The sequence below is a fragment of the Amblyomma americanum genome, chromosome 3, assembly GCF_052857255.1.
Source record: "Amblyomma americanum isolate KBUSLIRL-KWMA chromosome 3, ASM5285725v1, whole genome shotgun sequence".
Taxonomy (NCBI): domain Eukaryota; kingdom Metazoa; phylum Arthropoda; class Arachnida; order Ixodida; family Ixodidae; genus Amblyomma; species Amblyomma americanum.
In genome coordinates, this window is record NC_135499.1 from 57,107,679 (window position 1) to 57,121,487 (window position 13,809).

The window sequence follows — 13,809 nt, forward strand, 5'->3', positions numbered from 1 at the left end:
GAAATTTCTTGCGCTGCTGCGGCGACGAGGATGGCATTATCAAAAATGCTGAAACTGAAAGGGATGTCAATTACTGTAGGCTACAAACCTCTCAATAAATGTGGAACATAACTGTAATAAATAAAAAGTTTATAATAAAATATTAGTTAACCGGCCTGCTAGTTAACACATCTGAGCGGTATTCTGATGCTTACCCCCGCTGAGAACGAAATGTCGAAAAGGGCGTTCTTATAACTCAAAAAGCCTTTTTTTTTTATTGCTAATCGTCTTAAGCGAACCAGCCTGCACGCGAAAAACGTTGCGACCTTTCAAGGTGCACTGAACGCGTTTCGTCATTCGCTTCTTCGCAGGTTTTGCCCTCGGAGCGGAGCTCGGTGTCCAGAGAGAGACGCACGGAAACTACGGCACTTACTTTCACTTGTGAGTCAAAAGCAGTGGCTGCACCCTCCCGTTGCTGGTGCGTTCTTTAATGGAAACCGAAAGGTGCAACTTACACGGTACTGTGACACATCTGGCGCTGTGCTTTAAAAGTGCTCTTTTGTTTAGAGGAAATTGTTGTGGGCAGCCAGGAAGGAAAGAAGTTCTCTTTGCACCATTTGCGAATTTCCAGAAATAAATGTTGCGCTAATAACTTTCAGTTCACAGGCCTTACAGCACAGTGCTGTTGCTTGGCGGCCGAACAAATTAGCGATAAAGATGGCTAATATTTTAAAGGCTTTAGTCTTGGTATTGTGAATTTTATCGAGCTTGTTTATAAATTACCAAGAAACTTGAGCGTGGCGACCAAAACCACACGCAAAACAAAGAAGAAAGAAAAAGAAAGATTACTGCCGTTTCTTTTCTATTAATTATAAGCATTTTGCTATGCTCGCCTCGCAAGACAATAAGTATGTTTTTTTTTTTTGAAGGACGACGATGTCACGAGATACGAAACAAGATAGGAAGCTGTACATTCTCGGGGTGTTCAGTTCTCGGTTATAAACTTGAATATTTTTTTCTAGTTCAATTGGATCGTGGTAATATTATACGGGAGGTTTAAATGCACTGCAAACAAGGTTTTAATTTTACGACGCCTGCAGTCAGGTTAGGTGAAGTGTAAGCAAAAGGTCTTTTCAAATGGATTCTAATCACTCCTGTTTTCCGGCAGCTGGGGCCGCACTATGCCAGAAATATACTTAGCTTCAACCCACCTCTGCGCCCCTATTTCTCTCTCTTACCTCTTACCTGGCTCCTCGCGGCTCCGGTAGCTGAGTGCACTTTCATCCTCTTCTTTCTGCCACTGACATTTGCATTAGCGGCCCGTTCCTACACCCCCTGACATTCTCTCGCTCGAGGTCCTCTCCATCATTCACGCCACTCAACATTTCCATTCGCTTCCACCTGTACCTAACTATACCGACACTGACTCCCAGGCGGCCATTCGTGCCGTTCCATCGAAAACCCTCCCACCACATCTGTCCACGAAGCTAGAGCTTGCACTTGCGTCACTGCACCCTTGCCACGTCTTCCTCCGATGGATCCCTGGGCACGCGGGCATTGACGGCAGTGAGCTGACTAACCAGCTCGACCGTGCAACTTTTACCCGGTCACCATTGATCCCTGGCCAAGGCAATTGGAGGGAGGATCGAGACTGTCCTTACGCGCCACCATCAAAGAGTATTACGACGCTGTCCGCCTCGACCGTAAACTCCACCTGGACCCTCACGCTAGTCTTTTTGTGCGGGCTATGCTCACATCGTTCGACAGATGCAACTCAATACACTTGTCACACCTGCACGGCTTTATCCATAGAAATTCTGTCGCGATCCTTCGTGTCCCAACTGCCCGGCCCCTTATGCCAACCTTTCCCGCTGTTTGTTTTCCTGCTCGTGCAGCATGCCATCGACATCTTCGGCGCCTTGTTGTGCCTAAATAAACACTCATACTACTACTACTACTACTACTACTACTACTACTACTACTACTACTACTACTACTACTACTACTACTACTACTACTACTACTACTACTACTGCTACTGCTACTACTACTACCAGTTAAATGTAGGTATGCGGATATTTTTTAAAGCTGCTGTTCGTAAGTGGATGCTGTCTGCCAAATACACCCACCTTCATTCCTACCGTCTCGGCAGATTATTTTTAGGGGTTCCCCGAATTTAGGGCATCGGTAAATAAATTAGCTCTCTTATTTGTTATTAACGCGACAGCGTTAAAGGCCCCTTGTCGCAGAAGATCCGGCGTCGTCGTCGGCGTCGTTGGTTGTGAGCGAAAAATGCACCAAAAATCCCCATACATATTCAGGAAAACTTAGCTGAGATTAACACAGGACGGGAGGGAGAAACACACAAACACACGAGCGCAAACTTGCAACTGTATTATCAGAAAGTGTACACCACCTTAAAAAGCAGAAAGGGCGCATGCGTACACGTGTGGGAAAAAGAGCGCGCACATAGCTACCGCATATATTTCATCAATGATAGGCACAAGCAAAGTCATATCAGAACTCCGCGAAATTGCCCAGAAACCAGGAAGAACAAAAGCGGGTTTTATATTGCGAAGAAAATCAAGTTTTTTTTTTTTTAGAAGGGCTACCGATGCTTTACTCACGCAACGTTCCATAGTACTAATTTCGAGGGCCTCCACAATTTCCCGGCCCAGCTTATCGGAAGCATGCCCTACAACAGCCGTAGAACGGAGGAAAGGACGGCACTGCGGTTTCTTCTTCTTATTCCTGTCAGTATAGTGTTTGCATTTAAGGCAGCGCAAATACAAATTCGAGCATGGCACCACTAGCGCCCAGGCAACTGGCATGCTCTCTGAGCCTGTCATTTAGACAGAGCCCTGAATGGCCTATGTACACAGACCCACAGTTGAGCGGAATCTTATACAGCACACCAACAGTGCAAGGCACAAACCGAGTATGATGTTTGGTAACGCATTTTTTCTTCTTTGACCTTTTGCCTTGGCACCCGCTGGTCATTGCTCTCAGACGAGACAATTTCAAGTGGGCTGCAAGGACAACACCAACTCCGAACTTCTTAGTCACCCTTTTGACATTGTGCGATAGCTTGTGCAGATATGGAAGGACTTGAAAAGGTCTTTTTTCTCTTGCCAGCGTGAGGTGAGGAACATCGACGGCCGTCTCAAGTCAAGTCTCAAGTTGCCCAGAGAATCAACTTAGGGGTCATGTGGGCCACCTTGTCCATGTAATCTTGTGACATTATCAAAAGCAGCCCACTGTATTGAAACTGCCCGCTATGGCAGGTGGCTGTTCAATTAACGACTAGTCGCGAGAGGTTGCTTGGGAAGAGTAAACTGGGTTTCTCTAGCCCCAGCGGTGGCTGCACCTGCCACCGCATGGTAGTGGCGCATCGCTCAACTGCCACGGCAATGCGCCAGGAGTGGTATGAGGATTCGCAGCCGTATATGAGCGTAAAGTAGTCAATCCCTAATTCCGCATATACGGGCATTAAATCTATCTCGTGATACCCTTAAGAGGGAGCTTAAGTGTCTCGTCCTGTTATTTTTTTTATCTGTACTGTTCTAAGGCCCCAGTTTACGTCCTTGATTTCTCGGTGTGATTTATCTTGTTGGTTGCTGATGAAGATGTCATGAACAAATGAAAAATTGTTGAGGCTTTCACTGTAAGCTCTTATTCTTCATTTTTCTAGGTCCAACACTGCTAATATTTTATGAAGGAAGAATTACGTCCGCAACTGCTCTAGCGAGATTTCTGCCGCTCTTTACAGCACTTATTCGATGCACAGTGTACATACTTTACAAGTGTTCTCTTGCCAGACAAGACGTACCTATGCACAACTGGTGCACCCACTGACAATAACACCGTAGTGTAGATCCACAAAATCTTATACGGTCTTGTCCATCTTTCCCGTGAGGGAGACAAAATTCACCAAATACCACATGACGACGTGGCCACCCTAGCAGAGCACATACGATCAACCACGACGGCACCACATGACGACGTGGCCACCCTAGCAGACCACATGCGATCAACCACGACGGCAGGACATGCCATCGCGGCATACGGTAGTGGTAGCGGCCTACTGCGAGTAGAGTAAGTGAGGTCGATAGACTTACGATGCGCTGCCCTGAAGGTTATGAAGACGACGCACTAGAAGTTGCCACTGCACCCACACCCCCATCCCTCCTCCTAATTCCCAAAAAGCGGCCGGGTGCCATTCCTCCCTCACAGTAACGGATTGATTGATTGATTGATTGATTGATTGATTGATTGATTGATTGATTGATTGATTGATTGATTCAGTCATTCATTCATTCATGCAGGAATGGGATGTAAGCACAGAGAGATTGTACCTTCATGATTGACGTCCTTTCTGAGTGGCAATTTTGAGCTATGCGGCTGTGATTGATTAGAGGTTTTTTCTGAAACACTTTTTTCAGGCAGCATTATGCAGGCTAGCAGATTGTCAGGGTTTGAGGTAACTGACACCATGCCTGTTCATAATTATGGCAATGCGCTTGCATTAGTTTGTCTCCCTTGGGCTACTGAAGTAAACTTGACGAAAAGTGTGTTATATCTAACATAATTTATATAGTATAGAAATTGTGTTGTATATAGGTAAGTTATAGATGGCTAAATATCCTTTCGAAAGCGAAATGTGTTGCATGGGTGTCCTTGGTGGAAGAATTTAATTATTTGCACCTGAGCAACATGATTCCCTCTTGTATGACAGTTACATTAGTATCTTTTATTTGATTTGCAGGCTGACAGTCTTGATAAGCAAGCGAACTTTCCAACCTTGGAACTGGCTAGACGCAATCTACTACTTCACGCCAAACGGACGCCTTTTTCGCAAGACGCTGCGAAAAATAGAAGACATCGTGCAAAGCGTATGTGACACTGAATTTGCACTACTGAGCTGGATAACGATATCTATTATTTTTGTATTTATTAATACTGCCAATTCCTGTTTCATGGATTTTTACAGGAGTGGGTTCTGGCCTCAGGCAAACAGTCGACCAGGCATAAACACTATTTCGAGTACGCAGAAAGTACAGTGAAGACTATGGGGACAATATGAATAGGCATTGGAAAAGGCAATACAAAGGTAACCCATAAGTAATCGTTACCTTTTCCCTTCGAAAATAATTGCGAGAAATACAATATAAATATATGGAATATACAAATATATGGAAATACAAATAGACGGAAAACCCCCAAAATAATGCAAAAAGTAAATAAAAATCACAGTTTCTTTCCTGACAATACACTTCTGCCGGCTAGCGCCAAATATTTCTCAGTAGTTGGCTATACAATCACTGAATCATCAAGAGAGCTCCACTCGCGCACAGCTCGCGGAAAAAAAAAAGAGAACGTAAAGGTATTATTTGCGCAGAAATATTCTTGCATGGTGAGTTCATTTTTGTGGCGCGTTTCCCTGGAAGTGTTCAAGGTAATGTATGTAGCTGAATCAACTTTAAGTTTGTTATGTAAAATCATGTACAGAAACTTCAGACGGTTAAGCGTCTCACGACTAGCTAGCGTGTCAAGCCCAGTCTCATATAGCATTAGCGTCGGAGAATCGGTGCGCCTATATCTGTTGCAGATAGAGCGCACACTTTCTCGCTGGACAGCCTCAATCGTAGTTATGTTATCTTGCGTATACGGGAACCAGGCGACGTTTGTGTAGTCTAGTATTGGGCGAATGATAGTAGTATACGCTAAAAGTTTGGCTTCTTTCGTAGAATACCGCAGGGCTCGTTTCAGAAAGATGAGCTTACGCATCGCTTTGTTTGTTATGTGATCTACGTGAGATGTCCACCCCAGATTGGCTGATATAATGATGCCTAAATATTTGTGCTCGGTGACTGTCTTGAGTGCAGAGCTGCTATAGCCGTAAGCGAAGCTAAGTTTGAATTTCTTTTTCGTTGTAGTCATTGAAACTGCTTTGTCCAAGTTAAGAGCCATTTGCCACTTCGAGCACCATTCTGCTATCTTGCCAAAATCATTGTTTAAGCTTATTTGATAATCTCGGCTTTTTATTTCTCTATATATAGTACGCAATCACCTGCAAAAAACCTCAGTTTCACTTCTACATTGTCAGCAATGCCATTTATAAAGAGCAGGAAGAGAATTGGGGCTGAAACAGAGGCCTGTGGTACACCGGAAATGGCCGGGACAGCATCTGAAGTGTGGTCGCCGAGTTGCACCAACTGGCGACGGTCGGCTAAATAATTGGCGATCCATTGGACTACTGACCCACCCCCTAATATATTACTTAGCTTCTGTAGCAGTTTGGCGTGGCAGACCCGGTCGAAGGCCTTTGAGAAGTCTAAGATTACATCTGTTTGCATTTGGTCGTTAATTGCTTTTGGGAAGTCATGTAAAGTCTCGACAAGTTGTGTAACAGTAGACAGGCCGCGTTTGAAGCCATGTTGTTGGGGATGGAGAATGTTATTTGATTCAACAAACTCTGTTATTGATTTCAGGATAATGTGTTCTAAAACTTTACAGGAAGTGCACGTAAGAGAAATAGGCCTGCAGTTTGACCTGCAAGCCTTATCACCTGATTTATGAACTGGTATTATTTTTGCAACTTTCCATTTCGCTGGGAGACAGCGCTCGCATTTGGACTTGTTGAACACAAGGCATAGGTACTTACTCATGGGTTTGGCATAACGTTTCAAGAAGACATTTGGAATTTCGTTCGGACCGCTGCCCTTTTTATCATCTAGGCTTAACAACAATGATAGTACTCCTTCTTCAGTTACGACTAGGGCATCCAGTGCACCATATTGTTCACTTTTTTCTTGTCTAAAAGAATGCGTAATACCATTGTCTGGTGCAAATACGGATTGGAAAAATGCGTTAAACGCAACCGCCTGCTTTTTTTCTTCGTAAGACGGCAAAGGGTTTGGAGGGTTTTTTTTGTGTGTGCCAGAATTTGTGGGCCGATTCTTTGCTAAAGTTGCTAAAGTTGTTTTACAGAAGTGCTGCTTTGCTTCTTTTGCCTTTTTCCTTCAGTGCTTTGTTCATTGTATTAACATTTTGGCAGTAGTCTGGGACCGGGCTAGATTTGTTTGATTTTCTCAACTTTTAATTCTACGTTTTAAGTGAATTAGTTCGCGAGTTAACCGTGGATTGTGCTTTCTTGTGGTCTTTTTATTAGTTGAACAAACTGCCTCATACAGTGCAGTACATGATTTTTCAACTGCAGCCATATTTCATCGATGTCTGCAGAGCTTTCTGTGCATAGGTTGAGGAAATCGAGGTATTCGTGTGCAAGGTATGTCATGATAGCTGCATCATCAGCTTTGTTAAAGGCATATGCACGCTTTGTAGGACCACTTTGGCGAAACCGTGCTGGATACGATAGCGTGCACACAACGATGTTATGATCAGAAACGCCATCAAAAATATTCACGCTAACCTTTTCCTTCAGAAAATGGTCGCTTAGAAAAATAAGGTCCAGAATAGAGCTTGAAGTACCCTGCACCCGAGTAGCCTTGGAAACAACCTGTGTTAGATTTAGAGTGAACAAAAAGTTTACGAGAAGATTGTTTATTGCCGCGGACTTCTTAACAAGTTCCAATTTAATTCTGGAAGGTTGAAGTCACCTGCCATTATTACAGCGCTTCCCAGCATGTACCTCTGCACATACTCAAGAAGCGGCTCAAGATAGGAAGCCTCTGCGTTTGGGGGTCTGTACACAGCGCCAACGCAGGCAGTGCTCTGACTTAGGTGAACCTTACACCAGGCTGCTTCGAAGCTTGGAACGTCTGGCATTAGTGAATAGCGTATGCCTAGCATCAGAAGCACAGCCACTCCCCCACCTCTAGTTATTCTATCTTTACGAATCATGCTGTAGCCAGGAGGAGCCATTTCATGGTTCTTGATATTTGTGTGAAGCCGCGTTTCCGTGATGCAAACAATATCAGGGTTTAAAGCAATCAAGATTGCCTCTAGCTGTTTAACTTTGTTTACGAGGCTACGCGCATTAACATTGATAACAGTTAGGGGCGTCGGCGGCTTCGAATTGCTCGGGCAGGAGCGTCGTCCTGGCTTTAGTTTTTTGCGACCTCAATAATGCCGCGTCTTTCTTCGTCCCATGCGTACAAACGCTTGTTTATTTTTATTTTATCGTATTTAAGGTAGACGGTACCTCTTTGATCATGATTCACTTTTGTTTGCTCCCAGAGTTTCTTTCTAACTTCCCGCATAGTTCGGGAAAAGTCCTCTCCAATTGAATACCCCGTTTGTTTCAGCTTAGTGCAGTTTCCCAGTATGTTAGTTTTATCTCGGTAGTCAAATAATTTCAAGATTACAGGCCTATGCTTTGAATCGTCAGATGCTTCCTTTCGTCCGAGACGCTGGATCCTTTCAAAGCCTGCCGTCGGGGGGTATCATTTTCTTGTCCCTGAATACCATATATAATGAGATTAGACCTGCGGCTTCTCTTATCTAGATCATCAACTGTTTTAGTAAAGGATACAACCATTTTCTCACGTTTATCAACTCGATCCACGTACCCGTTTTTCAATCTTACCGATTTTTTCTAGTTTTTTTATCTATTGAACCTGGTTTTTGGTTGGTAACCGTTTTCTCTTGTTTTATCTCCTGAATGACTTTCGCGATCGCTTTCAGTTGCTCTTCAATTGTTTCGCCTATGGGCCCGGGGTTAGTCCCGACGTCTCCCGCCAGTAACAACAGAGATCGTAAAGAGACCAATATGTTGCAAAGCCATTGAAACAGCGGCAGTGGTCACGGCAGCAAAATCAGACAAAGGTTGTTGCTACGAAAGGTTTTGCCGAAGCGTTTTCTTATCTGAATCGAAAAAAGGAACGGGTATCCGGCATCTTGGTACAAATCTGTCCTGGAATTGTTCTTAATTGTCTGCAGCATTGGCTCGTTTGCCAATGTATGGAGATTTCGTACCCATAATTTGGATTATTTGTTCTATTTTGAGTCTGCAAAAACGATCTTTCTTTTTACGTCTGGTTCATGCTTGCTGTGTGTGTAACTCTACATATGCGCATGCTGTCCTGCCGTAGCATTTTTGCACATGTTCATTAAAAACAATTGGTAGGGTTTTAACGCAGGTAAACCGAGTAGACATGCAAAAGCAGGTGTTTAGCCTGGCTGGCTCATGATTTTGCTTTGCTGGGTCGTCGGCACGTCTGGCGACGATATTAGTTCGACAGCAGTTTTAGTTGATGAAGACGAAGATGTGCAGTGCATGTGGAATGCGAGAAAAGAAAAATTCCGCCACAAGTTTAGTTGGCCATCGGATTCCACTCTAAACGGGTAATATGATAGCTGCTTAAGCTGCTTTATTTGCTCAATGGACTTCAACAAAAAGAAACAATAGCACAGATACTCTTTTCTGTACCGTAAAGACCGGAGGTATATTTAAGGAAGAAAATATTGTACGCAATACGCATGGCTTTTCAGTGACCGAAGGCGTCACTGCCGTCGATCGCCTATTGTAAATAAAAGCAGCTAGCTTGTTCACATAACACGGCGTTTTGCATTTATCTTGAGGGTAAAAGACAACAGAGAGGAAAATTTGTGGCGTGCACTGACTCGCTGCACAATGCGCGCCCCATGCCGTGCTGAACCAAGACGCCGTGACGAACTGCCGTCTGCAACATCGCTGAACGAAGTTGGCGCCGTTATTGGACGGTTGTGCAGACAGTAATTGACGTTTTTCATTCCTTTTATGCAGGCGCTCAAAGAGCCGTTAGATGCCGCTGATAGGTTTTTAATTTTTCGGCCTCCAATAAAGATAACGGATGAGATAAAAAAAACCTTGTTGTGCTTCTCTTCGCAGACGAAGTTTTCATAGGTTCGCCATGGTACGAAGCACAGTAATGCCCACACTGACGCCTGAAAACTAATTTGCAGGCTAACTCGTGAGCTCAATGCAGAGCCACACCACCACGGCTAACTAGGACAGTAAGGGACGCCGAAAAACCACATTTGGTATGTCAAAGGCGTCTGTGTAGTAGCGCTTCTCTGGAGATTGACCATCCGTGCACAAGAGCGGCTTCACGCTGGCAGGCATTACACACGATCATGATGCAGGATATTTCAATAGCTAATATATAGTTCTAGAACAGGAAATGGACGTTTGCGCGCAGTAAACTCAAGTATTTTGTGGGTCATTGTGCTTTATGTTACATCATTCAACACACGCAGACGAGATAACTCCGGGTATGGTGGCGCCATCCGGTTTGAATGAAGAGAACAATTTCTAGCACTAGCTGGTGCTCGTTAGGCCTAGAAGCTACCGAATCGATTTATGGGTGTTTAACGTCCCAAAGCGACCCAGGCTATGAGGGACGCCGTAGGGAAGGGCTCCGGAAATTTCGACCACCTGGGGTTCTTTAGCGTGCACTGACATCGCACAGTACACGGGCCTCTAGAATTTCGCCTCCATCAAAATTCGACCGCCGCGGACGGGATCGAACCCGCGTCTTTAGGGCCAGCAGCCGAGCGCAATAACCACTCAGCCACCGCGGCGGCATGAGGAGCTACCGAATCGTCAGGCGAAATAAAAAAAAACAGGCCAAATTTGTCGTCCATACAATTTGTTATAGGCAAGATAAGACGAGCGAAAGTACCGTACCCAGTTTATAGCCACTTCACGTGCCGAAAAACGCAGTAACAACGACGAGTTCACTTCGAAGTGAGAGGACCCGCTTCAGAGCGCGTCGCCATGTTGGCTGTCCTTCAGCGTCAGCTGTTGGAGGAGCGTACGCTATGTGTCGACGTCACCGTCCGATTTCTTCGACCCTTTTCGATGAATTCGAACCACCACACCCACTTCCGGCGTTTCGACCAATTAGGTGTAGCCGCTGCTGCAGATTATGACGCTATTTATTACGACACAAACTCGGAATACGGACCCCGTCTGGAACGATCCTTCTCCCGAAGCCCCATGGTGGCGGCGGGGGCCGCGGAAGAAGCGGCGTCGGACTGCTTGACACCTTTTCCGGCGATAACACTATGCCTTTCCTGGCTTCGCAGTGAGAAGCGGTAGGTGTCAGCGTGTTGCTTTCCGACATCGTTGCGACTTCCCTACGCGGGTTTCGCGTCGAGTATAACGACGTTGGCTGCCTTGCGACCTTTCTCCCCATCAATGACTTTCAACTCAACCACCTGCCCGTTCCGGATGCGACGAAGCTGATTTGGCCTCTGGTGTTCCGTTGCAGTTCGGTGAACGAAATATCCTCATTAGTGTCTGTGCGGTGGACGAAGCCGTAGCCGCACGGCATGTTGAACCACTTCAGTGAGACCTATGCCTCGCACACAATCCCGGAAAAATCAGTACGGTCGTTCGGTGCTGCCCGTGTTGACACAGCAGGCGCCGGCCTTCGGCAGACGTCATGGGAAATGAGCGCATTCCGCTCCGCTGCACTATGACGCCCAGGCGCACGAAGGCGTGGACGGAGTCGGTGTCCTCGGTGGTTAGGACAGCCGCATGGATGAACTCATACAGGCCGTCGACGACATAGGGCCAGGCGGCAGGCGCGGGCCACGCCATGTTGCTGGCCTGTAGAAGACGGAGTTTTTCGAACATCTAGACGGCGACGTCCTCCTCCAGAGCTTGGCACCGCGACCGCATCTGCACGAATTCGGCGTCGCGTGCACTCGGCAGAGGGGCAAAAGCGATGAGCAGGGCTGCTGTCCGAGCCGACAAGGTGATGCAGTGGCGGGTTTATTACTCGTGCCAAGCGCGGGCATCTCCGCGGAGGTGGTCTTCCGTGAAGGCGAGCGTGGTGTCGGAAGAGCAGCCGAAACGCTGCACAGCAATATCAACGTCTTGGATCCACGCCGCTGAGCCGTCAGGAAAGCCACGAATATCCGGAAGCGGCACTGCATAGTCGGCGGACAGGGAACTGCGGCACATCACTGTGGTGAAAGGTGAGGACAGTTCCCGTAGTTGGAGTGACACGGTAGCGAGGGCTGCGGAAAGGAGGGCCTCGGCCGAATCCTCCAAGGGGGCATGGACGTTGCTCTCGGGCCGGATGAAGGTTGCGGGCGGCGAGTGAGGCACCCAGAGGACCTCCCGTCAGTTCCGGAGGTGGAGCGGGTCGAGCAGATCATGGTCGGGCCCAACGTTTGTCGACTGTGCCATTGTAATGGATCAGATGGGACACGCAGCCGTTGCCCTCGGCGCGGCTACCCTCGGCTGCCCAACATAATTTGGCTACATCGCGCTAGAATACACGCACTTTCGAGAAGCTTGCAGGCAAAGCAACCTCTCCAGTGCACGTAACTCGCCGAAATAGCCAAAATTTGTTGGGCCACAGCGCCCAGGATAATCGTGTTTACGAAATTCAGAAGGTGATATGGATATTAATTACGGTTGGCTACACGCCTCTCAGTAATTAAGAAGCTTAACAGTAACATTTCAAAAAGTTGACTATTCAATATCAGTTAACCAGCCTGCTAGTTACCACGTCTTTGCTGCATTAGGTACTACACCGCTGACAACACGATGCCGAAAAAAGCGCTCTTGTGGCTCAAAACGCCTCATTAAAAAAAATGTGCAAAGTCTTACATGAAACGCCCTGTACAAAGGACCAACCGCTATATAGTTACAGCAACTATTTTACCACTTTGTAAAACGCGGCGGTATAAGGCAATCTGAAAACTTTCACCGCCCCCCAAACTCGAGTGCTACACTTCTAAGATGCACCGCGGACTCATCTTTTTGTAGCGATAGCTACATTACGGTAGCATTTCGAACCTTCAGCGTGGCGACGCCGCAACCCTGTGACTGCACTGCCACCCTCTGGCTGCACCGCCACCGCGTGGCTGCGTCGCCACTCTGTCAGGTGGTGCGGAGCAGCTGCCGGCGACGCGGCGCCGTGGTTGATCACGTGATTCGTCACGTGGCTGGTCACGTGATCAACCACATGGTGCGGAGCAGCTGCTGCTGCTGGCGGCGCGGTGCGTCGGCGATACCGAGCTGCAACAGCCGTGCGCATGCGCCGTGTCAAGTAGGACGAAGATGAAGAAGGAACGCCGAGCGAAACGGAGCGGCGAAAGACTGACTTTGCAATTCAACTGAGAAAGTTCCACGCGGCCAGCTATAGCTATCGCTGTCTTAAATATTTGCCTTAAATATATTCCCAAAAATTTTGAAAGCGTGATATTTGACAGGCTGTGGTCATTTTTCGTTAAACACGATGTGATCTCAAACTGCCAATATGGCTTTCAAAAAAAAAAAATAAGTCGCCTGAACAAGCCCTTCTGAGTATTAAAGACAAAATAATTGAAAACACTGAAAAACAACACATTACACTCTGACTTTTTTCAGACTTAAAAAGGCTTTCAACTCAATTGATCATAAAATGCTATTACAAAAATTAGAAATCTGCGGAATACGTGACATTGCTGGTGATTTAATAAAAAGTTATTTAACGTTTCGAAGCCAATATGTTCAGGTGAACTCTATTTATTTTGCCTTTTTTGACATTTTGCCTTTAACAAAAGGTGTACCTAAAGGCTGAAAACTGGGCCCACTGTTGTTCCTTTTGTACGTAAATGACACTGTACGAATATCTGACTCACCAGAAATGGCAATGTATGCCGATGATACCAATGATATTACCGAACTTGCTTTCAGCGGAAATACTTATCTAAATCGTCTTTCAGAATGGCTGAGCAAAAACAGCCTATAACTCAATACAGAAAAAACATGCATTTTATTCAAGCCTCGTAACAAAAACATGCATAGTGACATTAACTTATATTTTAATAAAACGGAAATTACCCCGCGTTAAGGAACAAAAATTCTTAGGTGTATGGTTTGAAGAA

General features: G+C 46.1%; 1 protein-coding gene across 1 annotated transcript in view; it reads left to right on the plus strand.

The window, feature by feature from the left end:
- LOC144124610 (cytochrome P450 4V2-like) overlaps nt 1-13,809 on the plus strand; it is a 67,010-nt gene that overhangs the window by 32,073 nt on the left and 21,128 nt on the right. Inside the window, exons 5-6 of the mRNA XM_077657401.1 lie at nt 351-420; nt 4,745-4,871. Of these exons, the coding sequence (XP_077513527.1) occupies nt 351-420; nt 4,745-4,871 (197 nt within the window). The remainder of the gene's footprint in view (nt 1-350; nt 421-4,744; nt 4,872-13,809) is intronic.